General features: G+C 34.4%; 1 protein-coding gene across 2 annotated transcripts in view; it reads right to left on the reverse strand.

Moving 5' to 3' along the window:
- Positions 1–17500, reverse strand: part of LOC106868530 (G protein-coupled receptor GRL101) — a 778677-nt gene that overhangs the window by 61216 nt on the left and 699961 nt on the right. For both annotated transcript variants that reach the window (XM_089348684.1, XM_089348683.1), the window contains exon 21: positions 12961–13032. In XM_089348684.1, the coding sequence (XP_089204810.1) occupies positions 12961–13032 (72 nt within the window). The remainder of the gene's footprint in view (positions 1–12960; positions 13033–17500) is intronic.

Raw genomic sequence — 17500 nt, forward strand, 5'->3', positions numbered from 1 at the left:
ATGTATTATAGCTTTGTACAAAATAAGCTAAAGTAGAGTCGGTCGTTTATAAAAATTAATAATCAAAAAGCCATCTGCATGTATAGAAGAAAATCCAAAGCATGCAATATTCCCAGAACGATTCCATTCGCATTTTTATGTTTGTAAACAAACCGACTTTAGACAGTTATATCCTTCAACGACGCCATTATCAAAAATCAGAGTTTCAAGACGATTTTAGTTTACCTGACGTTTATTATGTATTGTTCCAACAAAATGAATGCAAAATATTAAACTGATGATGCTGTGAAGATGACTAGACCCAATAAATGTAGAGTTAAATAAGTGTATTATTAAACATTAAAAAAAGATGGCCAATCTTTCTCGACTATAATCAAGGCTTTGAACACGAGTAAATAAATGATATCTTACAAGATTAAGGGGCAAACAAAGTATATATACACAAAATTGCCACATTTATATCAAAATAATAAGGTATAGTCATGTAAAAAAATGGAGTGTTCATTAAACGTATGTATTGGCAGTCAACATAAAATATCCTCCTGTGAATCGTATAACTTAAGATAAAGCGATCTGCTAACTTACATATTGGGAGATAAACATTGGACATTTCAGGCAAATGTATTTTGCAAGTTCAGGAAAAAGAAGTAGCTTTATATAGACTAAATTTACCTGGATGGTTAGTAAAAATAAACCAAGTGCAACAACATCTATTCAAGCTACTGCTGATATTGTTGAAGAAGGGGTCTATTTCGCATAGCAGCGTTGCGATGTTACTGAAGCTGTCTTTGTTTGAAAGATGTCTGAAGTAACATGATTATTTTTATCTGAAGTAATATTAGTATTTTTGCTTCCAAGTAGCACGAAGAAAAATTGAGCGAAAGGGTCGAACAGTAATATTAATCTTCAAGAAGTTCTATTATTGTTAAACATTATATCAATCAACTGGTAGGGAGGATAGGACTAAATTTAAAGTGTTATGGAAGAGATACAACATTTGGAATGCTACCAATAATGCTGGAACCGCATGTGATGAGATAAATGAATCGACACATCAGGGTTACAGGAAAATGACATACTCAGGTTTCCTAGTAAATTTTAAAATATTGAGGACAATATTGTCACAGAGGAATTATTTCGGCTTAAGAATTAATTTTACTTGAAAGTCACAAATGAAGATGTTAATGGACTAATTACATCTAATGCAGAGCCTGTGACGTTTGACTCTTTGATATGCAAGTAGAAACTAAAGATGAGGAAGACGACGATGGGGATAATAGCGAGAAAGAGGTGCATGAGTATGAGTATGAGGAGAAGAAGAGGAAATCACTCATACAAAAGTTTTCTTTTACGGTGAACACCTTGACAATTTCTTAGACGTTATGGAAAAATATTGCTCAAATCTAGCAAGATATTCATGAAGAATTATTGATAAAAATAGATTATACTAGAGGCGTATTTATCAAAAGTGTGGTACTCAGAGAAAAAATAATAACTTGCTATTTTTTCTTTTTAATGATTTAATGATTAATCAGTATAACACCATAATAATATCATTATTATACTTCATTATTTTTTATTGTCCTAAATTCTATTCATTCTATATCATTGATCAGATGCACCTATGTATTTTACCATTTAAAAGATTCCAACAAATCTGTAAGAAAACTAACGATTGATATGAGAGTATTTCTTCTCATATATGTGGGTGTCCTAATTCTCCAGAAACAGGTAGTGTCTTCCCAGAGGAAAGAAAGCCTTGAATAAATATCTAATTCAATGCTTACAGAAGTATAAATGTTTACACTTTAACTGTTGGAGGACGGAAGCACGCAACCATTATCTAATTCAGTGGTCCGAAACTGATCTTTCATACATTTTATGAAGAACACATTTTGGAAATTGTGAACTGTCTCATCTGTCTTTCCCTCCTCTCTCTCCCTCTTTATATATATATATATATATATATATATATATATATATATATATATATATATATATATATATATATACATACACACACATATATACTCGCACATATATATATATATATATATATATATATATGCGCGTGTGCGTGCTCGCGCGTGTGTGTTACTATGTATGTAGGTTAAAGACAAATAAACATTGGAAATGACAACAGAGGACGAACAAAGTTTGACGGATATGTAGTTAATTTTCACTTCAATGGGAACACAGAGAGAGTGAATGAGAGAGAGAGAGAAGGGAAAGAAGGAAAATGACTGAGAGAGTTTGAATGTTTCCGACTTTATAAACAGAAAAGAAAATAAGAGAGAAGAATAAGGGAGAGAGAAAGTGGTAAAATTAGTGATAAAATGGAAACGAAAGGCTAGAGACCTGATGGAAATTTTAATGGGCTGAGGAGCATGTGTGTATATGTGTCAGAGTCAATCTGTGTCTGGAAGCAAACATAAGTGGGGGGAGGGTTATTTGCGTGGTGTTCATATGTGTATACACGTTCGTACGTGTGGAAGTATAGTGTTGTTTATTAGTTGAGGTAAGGATGTTGGCGTGTGTTTGTGTGTGTATCTGCGTGTGTATGTATATATGTGTGCAGTTGCTTGGTTGGTGGTGTGAAAACTTGTGTGAGAGGATGAGAGAGAGGAAGCAGGTAGGAATAAATGTATTGATGAACCACACGCGAAACGAACCGAGCTAGGCAGATGGGGTTGTTGAAGGTGGTGTAAGTATGTAAGTAAAGCACTCGAAGTCGGAAAATATGTTTGAATAAAAGATTGATTTTCAAACAGCAATCCCAAAATGATTGAAAAATGCTTGAATTCTCTGATTACAACAAAAGTAACAAGAATTGGTAGAAGTACACAAAAAATGGTAAAAGGTCAAGAGAATTATATAGTGAGTTCAGCATATGGTAAGAAGGGTCCAAGTAAATGGTATAATTCGAGAAAGAGATGAAATAACTCAGACCAAGAATGTAAAAGCGAAATGTTATACATATGGGGCAGAAAAGGAAGAAAATGGCGGACGGATGAAAAATTGTCTTTTGAGAGAAAATAGGAAGGAAAGAGAGAGAGATAAATGGCGTGTGTGCATGTGTACGAGTGTGTATGCTTATGAACGCGTGTATGTAGCGTGTACGTGCATTTGTGCGCGTCTTTATTGGTAAGCTAAAGAGTGAGTATAAGTGGCGGAGAAAGAAATGGGTGATTCAAAGCTACCTGTGTGTAAGTACACACACACACACACACACACACACACACACACACACACACACACACACACACACACATATATATATATATATATATACACACACACATTTATATTTCTATATTTATATATACGTACACATACCTACATACATAAATAGATATATCAAGACCCTTCAGTTATTGGATGCATACATGCATCGCAGTAGAGAGAATATAACCAGAACATTGCCATTAAAACTTCTATCAAGTACCATCATAATAGGCCGGATATTCTTGTCTGGCATGGACATGAAAAAGTATACACCGTGATAGCAGTCAGCTACCCAGCTGATGTAAGTATGTCTTAAAAAATCAAATATAAAGAAGTGAACAACAAGAAATTGCTTCGAAACCTTCAGTTCCACCACTCGGATTAAAAATTCACGTTTACGTCAAGAACAACTGGTGCACTTGGCTTTGTGCGTGAATGCCTAAGTGACAATCTGGATAAGGCGGAATTTCTGAAAAAGAAAGTACGAGGGTGGGCTGAAAACTGCATAGGCTCACTATGAGGGAGTGATGTCAAAGCTGTGAAATCTTGAATGTATTAATATCAGCTCTAGTTATAAATAACTGCATTGTTTCTTTCCACGTAAACTGACATCTATCTGTTCAAAGAAGATTTCAGGAGTAACTAATAGAGACTTCCATTGAAAAAAGACGTAATTCGGCATCGTGATGTTATAAAGTACCAGCAGAAATAAGGTAAACACCTAAAGGACATTCATGTTGTTATGGTGGCTACATTAAGGGATGACGATCCAGCTTTATCAAAAGTGCAACGTCTGGACTTCCTGCAACTTCCATCACCGAAGAAAACATTGATCGTGACCACCACATGGTGATAGATGACAGGCGATTGATTGTATAGATCAAACCGACAATACTATTAGCATGTCCTGGGAGTTGATATTCTGCACAATAAACTTGGTGTGACAAAGGTTTCTGCTCAGTGTTTGCCACACCAGGCTGATCACATCACGGGAAAAGCTCACTTTTCAGACCCAGCTGATTTCCTTGAACGTCTCCTAGCTCAGGATGAATGTTGGACTCATCACTGTCAACCAGAGATATAGAGACAATCCAAGCAGTGGAAACACCCATACACACCTGCTGCAAAGAGGGCTAGTATCGTTTCATCTGCAGGAGCCTAAGCTGAGATAAATAAGACCTCAATAACGTAGATAATACATAACTCAAACCGACCAAGGCTAAACGACAATAATAAAATCCTAACAACTATAATGAAAACATGTTTGGAAGCAAATCGTTAGTTTACGCCATATATTGTTACCGTAGAAATATTTCTGCATGTGACAACTTCCTTTTCCGGCACTTAGAGGAAACCTTTTCTCTCTAAATTACTGATTAAACTGTCTGTGCAACCAACAACCCAAAAAACAATCCCGATACCACTTTATCTTCCATATAATCTCTTCTAAATGTTTCAAAAGCAAAATTCTCCAATGCAGTTGAATAGAATTTAACTTAAACCTAAAATCATAATTCCACAACAATGCACATTGTAAATTCCAGTAGCCGCTACGTATTAGCTCCTGAAATGAAACATCACCAGTGCCATCTTCATACACCATGCGGGACTGAAGAGATTGTGCTATTTTTTTTCATGCCTCAAGAAACACCTGGTAACAACCTGTCTTGATAATCCCCGACCAAAGAGTACCTTCATAGCGTGAACTAATATGCTCTTCAGGTTAGCTGCGCAGTCTCCGGTGACATTAATATTCCTCAGTAAAATCATTGTTGAATGTTATAGACGTATACACGAATTACACTGTAACTATATAAGAATAAATACATTTGATAAGAAGCATGTCATGCTGTCAGAGTTATGCGAACGAACTACAACGCGCATTTCCTGTACGTGTGAGTAGCTATTAGGTGTCGCGTTACTTACGGCAATATAAACAAATTTATTGGTGAGGCAGTATTTCAATAATAACATTAAAGTTACTGTTGCAAAACATTTATTTAATTATGTAAACGAATATGAACATCCATATCGAGCTTATAAAACCATTTTAACTACTTAGCGTTAACAAAACCCAACCTTTTAAACACTTTACTAACTTAATGAAATCTGTCTCCAGTTCATTATTCACCCCACTCCGCTAAATCATGACTACCAACAAGCCAGGACCGAACATCTACGTACTCGATCGATCTGCTAAGAATAGCAGTTCTTCTAGATGAATGTTCACATTCATACGCTGTATGGATCTATGTATGTTCGCACGCACACACGCACACACACATGCACACACATACACATACACATTCTAGATTTGAGTTGTCCTGCGCGTAGTACTAAAATTAACCTATGCTGTTGGGGGAAAGCGAAATTTTATGATATTACTAACTATAATTTAAAAGGTATGGGCCTGCCCTTCTTTTAACTGGTTATCGCCTTCATAAATGAAATTCTACTTCAATCTGTGTTTTTCTGTGATTAGAAGAAGGTATGGCGTAATGTCTGCGATTATATTTCATACAAATCAAAATACTAATGCATTTATCCCATAAACAATATCGCTAGTTAATAGTTTTTCAGACCTTTTGCTCTTGCGTTTTAACCGGCACCTATTTGTCTTTGAAGCCTGTAGCTAGCCCTCCTGTACTGATGTTCACCTTTGTCATTCGTGTTGTTTTAACCAATCAGAAAATAATAATCACAAGAACTAATTTTTCGATAATTGACTGATTTACCTGATTCAGGCAAGTCTCTCCTTGTTTCTGATTGTTTCAGTTTTATTATGATAGCAATAATGTGTTATTTTATTCCCTCTTTCTCTTCATAGCAGATAACACCTACCTCAGTAGATCCACGTCATGATATTCACAAGTATATATAGCTTGGTTTTCTTCTTACAGTGCTCACCTGTCTCTTTGTCTGCATTTAAATTTACAAGATAACATGGCAAATATATTTGGTTTAACATTGCTACAATATTATTTTACAATACCAGCAAGATTATTCGGTCTCTTTTCTCTGTTAGCAAACAGAGCCAATTATATAGAAGACACTTGTGGTGGATGGTAGTTCAATACTGTCGGTAATATTTATCTCAAATATCATCGTGCTTCTCTAAGTTCCTTCTCGATTCATATAAACTCGTAATGACGAGAAATGAAATATTTTGCTCAAGAACACAGTGCATCGGCCGGTCGAGGAATCGAAACCACAATCTTATGACCATAAGTTCAACACCTTAACCACTAAGCCATACGCCTCCACTCGTACTTTTCTACCGGGGGGGGTTTTATACTATATGAATTGATTTCACAAACTGTGGTTTAAAGAGTTAATAGAAAAAAAAACCTATTATATACATCACTACACCGAGACAACTGAAGTGATAAAAAATGGACAGAAGTAAAACAGAGGTTGTGAATAAAATGATTAAAAACCAGACATGTATCACATTCAATTTAAAAGCATTTTAGCTCGAAGCTCTATTTGAAATACGATTGTGAGGTAACGGAACCTCTAGGCGATTCATACATTTATCAAAATCTATCAAATATATCGAATTTACATCTCAGTAAATAAATTATATTAAAAAAATAATATACATAATTTTTTTTTATATTTAGTCCCATATCAACTCTAAAGAAGCTATGGTCAAGGGTTTCCTAGTCGTAACCATCCTTTGCTTTTTAATCAGTGTTCTTCGGGGTAAAATTTATTCTATTCGGTGTTCTCTCTTACAGACGGCAATGTATCATACAAACCTGGAAACTGTGAAGAAGCTCTCTTGTTTGTTAGTTACTTCATTATACTGATGTCAGACGGAATTACGCTACTCTCAAAAAGACAGTAGTGTAAAACGTATTTATACTAACATACAAATATGCACGGACATGCACAAACATCTGGAGAAACCAATTATTTTATTTCCATAATTCATTAAGCATTTTACTCGAAATTCGCTTGGAAGTCTGATACTCATCTAATAATTGTGTTAGCGTATGGTCTGGAGAAATGCTTCTTTTTATATCAAATTATATATGAGAACAATTTAACATTAAGCTGAAGAATGACTCAATACTCTTTGGTAGAGGAGAGGAGTGACAATGACTTCAAAGTTTCGGTCTGCCGGCCTTACTTGTGCTGTGTGGAGAAAGCTAGCAGGCCAGAACGGCGACGTTACTGACAACATTCTTGTAAAAGTTATGCACACACTCATACGCACACATATGTATGTATGTATGTATGTATGTATGTATGTATGTATGTATGTATGTATGTATGTATGTATGTATGTATGTATGGGTCTGTGTTATATGTATATGTATATATATATCTTTATATATATATATATATATATATATATATATATATATATATATATATATATATATATATACAGTTCTATATTTAAGAGATGAGGAATTATTTACATTATCTACATTTGACGGATATTCGTCCTCATCTTGTTTGTTGTTAACACAACGTTTCGGCAGATATACCCTCCAGCCTTCGTCAGGTGTCTTGGGGAAATTTTGAACCTGGGTTCTCATTCCGAGTTCGATTCACGGCAGCGACCTGATTAATAATAATAATAATAATAATATAATAATAATAATAATAGTAACATCGATAGGAATGAGAACCCAGGTTCAAAATTTCCCCAAGACACCTGACGAAGGCTGGAGGGTATATCAGCCGAAACGTTGTGTTAACAACAAACAAGATGAGGACGAATATCCGTCAAATGTAGATAATGTAAATAATGTATATATATATATATATATATATATATATATATATATATATATATATATATATATATATATATATATATATATATATATATATATTTATATATTTATATGCCACATATATGTATGTAACTCTATGGATATATGTATATAAATATGCGCAAACATATGCATATACATTCTCTCCTCATCTATTTTTTGTCCTCATTTATTTCTGGGCTCGAAACGTCAAAAACGTTTTCCATTTCTTCTGAGCGTCAAACTAATACATACTAGTTGTTGCTTTTTCACCCATCTCATTTTGTAGTATATTGTTTGTATATATATATATATTTGAACTATATGTATATTTAGCACCATCAGCTTCAAGCAGTGATGAATATACGAACTGTGGGTTAGTTAAAATATATTTGTGACTTATTTTAACTTTTGAATGTAAATTTATTACAGTTGCTGAGAGGAAAAATGTATGTATGTACGCACCATTACCATCTATTCCTTGCTGAATGTTAAATATATTATAAATAGCTGTGCACTGATATCATTCACAATGGTAGCATATGCCTTCTTTCGGGTGAATAGAGTTAATAGCTAGCACTATTTACTTGCTACTATTGCTGAGTGATATTAATGCAGTGTTACTTCAGCAATCAACTGAGGGTAATGATGCGTAGAAACAATTGTAGTGACTCATAATAAAGCCTGTTCAATTTATCTTCTCATATTAATATTTTTACACATATATTATTTCATCCAGCCATGCATGCATCCATCCATCTATCCATACATACACGCATAAAAAGGAGTCCTGGTGGAATGTCCAAGTGAAGAACTCAATAAAATGTAAACACAACAGGCCTGATATAATGATTTGGCATACAAAAGTGAAACCGTGTACAGCTGTGGAAATTAGCTGCCCAGCGGATGATAGCATAAAGCTGAAGATCAGTGAAAACGAGAACTATTGAGAAATCTGCAGTTGCTCTATCCAGGTTGATACTAACGTATTCCTAGTCACATTAAATATTACGTTTTTACTGTGAACTGGAGGAGGGAATATTCACTTGATGTTGTTTTAATTTTTCGGTCGATATGCAAAACGTTAACTTGAAACTGAAAGCACGGATGAGGTCACAGCTTAGAGTAAGCGAATACATTACCTGAAACGTAAACTAAAATAGTTTTGTATGCCATGTAAAGACATGACTATTTATATTTCGAACATTTCAATGTTTAGGATCTCACTGGGCAGTAAAGCAAACATACAAATTGCCATGCTCTCCTCTGAAGAAGTGCTTTGGTTGGATGAATGTCAGTACCAAAGTCTCTAACGATAAACACAACTTATTTAAATTTTCGAAATTATTATGACTACGAGTTCAGGTTTATTTCTGTAATTATTGGGGCCCTGCGATATGTAACACACTACCTAAATACCAATCTTGAGAAATTATGTTTCTCTGAACCAGAAAAGCGAAGTCTAATTCGAAGACTTCAGATCTAATCCATCACTTAAAAATCAGTAGAACTTTCCAGAAGTTTATCATTTAAATATATATGAGCGTGTCTAGATATGCAACTATATGCATGAGAATACATACATACAGAAAAACATACAAATCTGCACATATACATACAGCGTTGGCCAAAAGTCGCCTGACAGTAAATCAAAATTCCATAAATACTATCTGTAACTCTGTATTGACTCGAATGGAAAAAAGGAGTTCAGTTTGAACAATTTTCATGATAATACAGGTCTATATTTAGAGATGAGGAATTATGTACATTATTTACAACAAACAAGATGAGGACAAATATCTGTCAAATGTAAATAATGCAATTTTCATGATGTTTGATATTTAACTGCTTTTATTAAATTCATTCAGTTGTTAAACATAAATAAATCTTGGAATTAAATGGTTTTGATTTACTGTCAGGTGACTTTCGGTCAACCCTGTATATACATACATACATACATACAAACAAAAATACCCGAATAATGGAGCCTTAAATCTAGGTTAGATTCAAGGCAAGAAATCTTAAAATAAAACTGAATAATGACATACATGCCCTATTAGTTCACATGCATCCGCTGATATGTATGTAATTATTCTCTGTTCCATATGCATGAAGGTGGCCATATAGTTTAGTAAAAGATTCTTGAAATTGTCTTCTTTCTATTCAATGCAATTTATTGTAGCTTTTCACCATGTCTATAAATATGAAGCTCTAAAACTGAATTTTATTCAACTGATGTCTTTCTACTTCTTTCAATGCAATTTTCTTCCTGGCTTTTGCTCACGTTAGATTTTCAGTATTGGCATTTTGCAATGTAAAGATAATTCTTTGAGCAACTTTAAATGAATTTCTCTCTTTCTGTAGAATAGCTTATAATAGTTGAGAATACCTGGGAAACATTTCTGGTTGATACTAAGGTGTTCCTAGTCACATTAAATATTACGTTTTTACTGTGAACTGGAGGAGAGAATATTCAATTGATATTTTTTTAATTAATCGGTCGATATGCAAAACGTTAACTTGAAACTGAAAGTACGGAGGAGGTCACAGCTTAGAGTAGGCGAATATATTACCTGAAATGTAAACTAAAATAGTTTTGTATGCCATGTAAAGACATGACTATTTATATTTCGAACATTTCAATGTTTAGGATAGCACTGGGCATCAAACAGTCATAAAAATTGCCATGCTATCCCATGAAGAAATGTTTTGGTTGGATGCATGTCAGTACTAAAGTCTCTAACGATAAACACAACTTATTCAAATTTTCGAAATAATTAAATCATCATAGTTTGAGCTTAAACCGTTTCCTCAAAATCCAGTTTTTTATTTAAGGATTAATTGACTGACACGAAATCGTAGATTTATACAGGAAAACCGAAGATCGCGGACATTTGAATAGACAATAGTACAGTAATACTTCACTTCACTAGGACCCGCTTTATGAGATACGGGGTACAAGATTTTACGAGTTTTATTCTCTGTTTACGAGTTTTCGCTTTACGAACGTTCTTCCTGAACAAGTTAACTCATATATCGAGGCATTATTGTACGTATCATTACAAATGAATAAATGGATTATATTTAGATTATACATTTCAGAGAAAAGTAAGGCAACATTGAAATAAGTAGACGTGATACTTTAAAGTTGGAAGCAGAAGAGTGATTCTTGTGTCATTTTCATTGACATTTACAATTTCGTAATAACAGATCGTTGAATGGCAGAAGTGATAAAGAGATCAGTAACATGGTTTCATTACGTGCTTCTGCGCACAATAATCTTGTTGGACCATTTCCAAGTACAGAGTAGTCTAACGGACCGAAAGTCTCCTTCGGTGTTTAGCCCGTTATTAAAATCAATTTAATAGATTGTAGTTCAAATACTCAGATCAATTTAATAGACTGCTTGCTTCCAAATATTTTGTGGCCCCCGCTGTTATATTGCAGTTCAAAAAACATGCAGTCTATTAAATTGATCTTAGTATTGACAATAAAAACCGGTAAGTAAAGTTGACAGAGACAGAATTAGATGGCAGAATGTAAGAGATTTGGCTAAACACCGAAGGAAACTTTCGGTCCGTTAGACTACTCTGTACTCGGAAATGGTCAAACGAGATTATTGTTCGCAGAAGCACGTAATGAAATCATATGTTTACTGATCTCTTTATCTCTTCTGCTATTCAACGCTCTGTTATTACGAAATTGTAAATGTCAATGAAAGTGACATAGAGTCAATATTCTTTCGAGTTTCAAGTATCACGTCTAGTTATCTCAATGTTGCCTTACTTTTCTCTGGAATGCATAATCTAAATATAATTTATTCATTTATTAATTGTGGTACATACAGTAAAGCATCAATATATGAATTAATTTGTTCCCGGAGAACGCTTGTAAAGCGAAAACTCGTAAACAGAAAATAAAACTCGTAAAATCTTGTACCGAGTGTCTCATAAAACGGGTACTAGTGAGGTGAGGTATTACTGTACTATTATCTATACAAATGTTCGCGATCTTCGGTTTTTCTGTATAAATCTCGTGTCAGTCAATTAATCCTTAAATAAAAACTAGATTTTGAGAAAGCTGTTTAAGCTCAAACTATAATAATTTATTAATTTCGAATATTGGAATAAGTTTACTTCTTTTATTTGTTTCAAGGCGGCGAGCTGGCAGAAACGTTAGCAGGCCGGGCGAACTACTTAGTGGTATTTCGTCTGTCTTTACGTTCTGAGTTCAAATACCGCCGAGGTCGACTTTGCCTTTCATCCTTTCGGGGTCGATAAATTATGTACTGGGGACGATCTAATCAGCTGGCTCCCTCCCGCCAAAATTTCGGGCCTTGTTCCTAGAGAAGAAAAGACTTTTTTTTACTTGTTTCAGTTATTTGACTGCGGCCATGCTGAAGTACCGCCTTTCAGTCAAATAAATCAACCCAAGTACGTATTCTATTGGTTACTTTTGCCGAACCGCTAAGGTACGGGGACGTAAGCACACCAACGTCGGTTGTCAAGCGATGGTAAGAGGACGAACACACACACACACACACACACACACACACGTATATATATATATATATATATATATATATATGACAGACTTCTTTCAGTTTCCGTCTACCAAATCCACTCAAGGTTTTGATTGACTCAAGGCTATAGTAGAGGACACTTACCCAAGGTGCCACGCAATTGGACTGAACCCGGAACCATGTATTTGGGAAGCAAGCTTGTTACCATACATTCACGCCTGCGCCAATAACTTCTTACCACACAGCCACACCTGCGCCTAAGTTGTGTATGTCATAAGAGACTTGGTATTAGCATTCATCCAACCAAAACACTTCATGGCAATTTGTATGATCGCTTTATTGACCAGTGCTTTGCTAAACATTGAAATGTTGTTCGAAATATAACTAACCATGAATTGTAACAGATTTTGAAAGAGATTTTGAAAGAGATATCAACCTACTTACAGTGTGTGTAAATTTGTTAGTCCGTGGAAAACATTCTCTCCAATAGTAATCAGCATGTTATTTGATATATCTCTGTAATAGAAAATTATTAAAGATGAACACCTCGACGTGAATTTTAAAGCATGGAATAAGGATTTGAAACATAGATACAAGGTAACAAACTTGGGAAAGAAATGTAACCTGCTTAATGAACTCCAATAACTGATTCATACTTACCTTATTAACCCCTCTTGAAGAAGGTATATCGAAGTTAGCTATAGTGGAACGTATACCCTAAGCGTGAAGCAAACGTAAAATCCTTTCAACTACAACTTTCATCATCACATGCAAAACAGGCATAGTAAATCAATGGAGGTATTTTCCGCTATATCCTCTCACTTTCTTAACACTATTGAAAAAGTGTATTTTACCTGAAATATCAGAATTAATTAAATATTTCTAATATACTATTTTAATGTTGTTATTGTACAACTATTAAATACTATATTAGCGGTGATGTTGTCTTGAGGTTTAGCGACAAGTTTCCTCAAGCGCCTAGAACCTTTCTCGGCATTCTTGCAAGACCCGGGATTGAACTTTTCTGCAAGTCGATATAATCTTTAGGAGTGGAACTATTTCTATGAGGGTGTGTAATATATTCCAGTGTTGACCAGAAAAAAAATAGTAAAGTAGTTAAGCCTAGGATGTTGTAAGTAAGTAGTGTTTGAGAATATGCAGGTGTTGTACAGCAGTTTGGTGTTAAGGTCTTGAAACCCGAAGGCAGTCCGTTGCTTCAAATTTTGATTTATGTCTGCTGTGTCAAGTAACATTTCGTGAATAGAATTTTCTCAATTTAGAGTGCTGTTATTGGCTATTTAGTCGTGTTTTACATTTCTTAACATATTTTCTTCGTTTGATCGGAATTGAGCCGATGTGTACAGCAGTTTGAAGTTGGGGTTTCGAATTCCGGAGGTTGCCCGTTGCTTCAACTTTTGATATATGTCTGTTGTGTCTAGTCATTTTTCATGAATAAATTGAGTCTTCTCATTTTGGCGTGTTATTTTTGGTTATTTAGTTGTGTTTTATATTTCTTAACATATTTTCTTTATTCTATAGGAATTGGGATGAAGTGTTTCCGATGCATTGATATAGAAGGGAAATTTGGTATTTTGGAAGTTTGTTCGCGGGGCACATATCTAGGTGTGGAATCTTTCAAGTTATCTGTTGCACATGTAGGTCATTCTGTCTGTCAAAGTCAAGCTCGTTTGACGTACATAATCTCCGCATCTGCCACATTTGAGAACATAAATTAAGTTCCTGGATGCACAGGTGAAATGATTTTTTTTATAGTGAATTTTTAAACTGACTTGGATTCATATGTTGAATCTTTCATAAGGTTGATGCAGGTTCCGCTACGAGGGCAGTTACGTTTCTATGACTATTGGGGTTGTATCATTGGTGGGTGAAAATCGAACCCTCAGGAAAAAATACATATTGAGCTGATCGAGACCATTGGCTTCTTAAGGGATTCAACCAACCGGAACGCTGGACGAACGTCAGACAAAAACAAGTAGCCAAGATTTTTGACAAAACAAAAGACATGCAGAAAATCAACCAGAGAGAACACTGGATGTCTACTGGCCAAAAAGAAGTCAATAAAAATGATGTCACTAAGAAGTCGACCAACCAGAACATCAAAAACAAAAAAATAAATAAAACAAGTGACATATGAAATTACTCAGTCAGTCAAAATACTGGACAACAGACAGACAAAAACAAGTGACGTCATTAAATTTTCAATCAATCTGAACTTGAACCTATGCCTTAAAGCCCTAAAGCATTTAACTAGTTCAAACTCTCACCAGCAAAACCAGCGACGAAGATTTCTCTTCATGCACTACGGCAGAAATTATATAAAAAAACTTCTTTCATTTCTTTTTTTCTTTTTTAAAATTTTCATCGTAACGAATTATTAATATAACACAATGTTACAGAACCTTGAATCATGTATGTCTGTTATAAAGTTCATTGAACATTCTGATCTGGCATTACAGTCTATCTCTGTGAAACATATGGAATATTGGAATTTGTATGAACATTTTATCTTTTAAGTAAATTTGTCCGACGTTTCCCTTGTACCTTCAATTTCTCTTAAACTATTTTACTTACCATTGAAAAACAAAAGATTGTCGAAAACGATTTGGTACATTCATAATTGTGTTATAAAATTTAAAAACTACAACACGTTTTAAGACTCAATTGGATTTTCAATACACCAAAACCATCTCTCCTACATTCTTTCCTGCGTGGGACAACACTTCTTTTCCCTATAAATATAGGAGCATAGATTAGTGGTTAGAGTGTTGCACTCACGATTGTGAGATCGTGAGTTCGATTCCCTAACCGGGCGTTGCATTGTGTTCTTGATTAAAGCACTTCATTTCACGTTGCTCTGCGATCATTTCGACATCTGAGATGTAGTACCCAGTTGCACCTGTACAGGTAATGCCGATTTGATGGAGGAGTGAGCTTATGTCTACACAAACATTGGATCACTATAAACAAATCATATGTGTGGTTGTTCGGTAAGAAATTGCCGAACCCTCATACGTCGTTTAACGATGAGAGAGTGCATTATATATATATATATATATATATATATATATATATATATATATATATATATATATATATATATATATATATATATGTGTGTGTGTGTGTGTGTGTGTGTGTGTGTGTGTGTAGAAGGTTGAAAAGGAACACATGAGTTGATATGTATAAGTAAAATAAGACAAGGTAAAAAATGCTTATATAAATTTTATCATGAAGAGCATTTTAGTACCGGTTTCAGTCTTTGCGACTTTTTCAACTTGGAGTAAAGCATGAAAATCAATTAAATTGTGGACAAATTTAATGAAATATTTTAAAAACATATTTCCATAGTTTTCAAATGCAAAGGATATTTTTCTTCTTTTTTTCTGTCTGTCTGTCTCTCTTTTTTACTCATGTAAGGTTTGGTAGCAGGTAGTAGCAGTCCTAATATTTGATATTAGGACTCCTGCTACCTGCCACCAAGCCCTCACAAACGTAAAAATAGATAGACTGACAGAGAAAAGGAAAATGTTCCTTGCATTTGAAAACTATGGAAATAGTTTTTAAAACATTTCATTTAATTTTTCCATAATTTAATTGCTTTTCGTGCCTTACTCTAAGTTGAAAAAGTCGCAAAGACTGAAACTAGTACTAAAATTATTTAACCATTTTCTACCTTGTTTTATTTTCCTTTTATATATATATATATATATATATATATATATATATATATATATATATATATACACATATATATACACTCTTTTACTTGCTTTAATCATTATACTGCGACCATGCTGGGGCACAACCTTGAGGAATTTTTAGTCAAACTACTCGAACCCAGTACTTATTTTCAAGCCTGGTACAAATTCTATCGTTTTTGTTTTGCCGAACTGGTAGATTAGAGTGATGTAAACACACCATCGGTGGTTGTCAATCGGTAGTGGAGGACTAATACGCACATGTATATAAGTTTACGAAGGGCTTCTTTCAGCTTCCATCTACCAAATCCGCTCAGAAGGCTTTGGTCGACCCGAGGCTATAGTAGAAGACACTTGCCCAAGGTGCCATGCAGTAGGACAGGACATGGAACCATGTGGTTGGGAAGCAAGTTTCTTACCACACAGACGCCTGCCCCTATATATATATATATATATATATATATATATATATATATATATATATATATATATATATATATATATATATATATACATATATGTATATATACAGATGACTGACCTGGGATCTTGTTCAAAACGGGGGCACCAGTTTTCATTTATGTTTTATGTAGTGTTTTTGGTACCGAAAGACTTTCAAACTTCGTATACTTATCTATTTTGTGTTATAGAACAGAAAAAAAAAAATTTGTATTCGGATTTATTTCATGTAAAATTTCGATAATTTCAACCAATCACTGACAAGTATTCAGCTGTTTACACTTACTCCTTTGGAAGTTTAAGCGGTGTAAAGCGTATTTAATCTCCATTACTTCTGACACGTGTGTTCGTTTTCCTTAACCCTAACCCTAATCGACTTGCTCCTTCCCTCAAAAACCATGCCTTGTGCCTATAATAGAAAGGTTTATTAGCTACTGCCAATATACTTCAGCCATTTTTTGACAAGGAAATAATAATTTCATCACCGCCGAGAATCGTTTGTTTACATAGTCAGCAGTTAATGTCTCTGGCTGAATGGACGTCAGTCATTGGTTGAAATTACAGAAATACGACAACTTTAACATGAAATAACTTGCGATGTACGTTTTTTTGTTAAGAAGACTAAGAGAAAAAGATGTTTTATATGACACATTCTACTAGTGTCCCAAGTTTCAAAGTGTTTCGTTAAGAAAATACTGGTGCCCCCGTTTTGAACAAGATCCCTGACCCGGAGCAACGTGAAATAAAGTGCCTTACTCAAGAACACAAGACAGCCTGGTCTGGGATTCAAACTCTCTACCTCATGA

The sequence above is a fragment of the Octopus bimaculoides genome, chromosome 3 (assembly GCF_046866305.1).
Source record: "Octopus bimaculoides isolate indiv1 chromosome 3, ASM4686630v1, whole genome shotgun sequence".
Classification (NCBI taxonomy): Eukaryota; Metazoa; Mollusca; class Cephalopoda; order Octopoda; family Octopodidae; genus Octopus; species Octopus bimaculoides.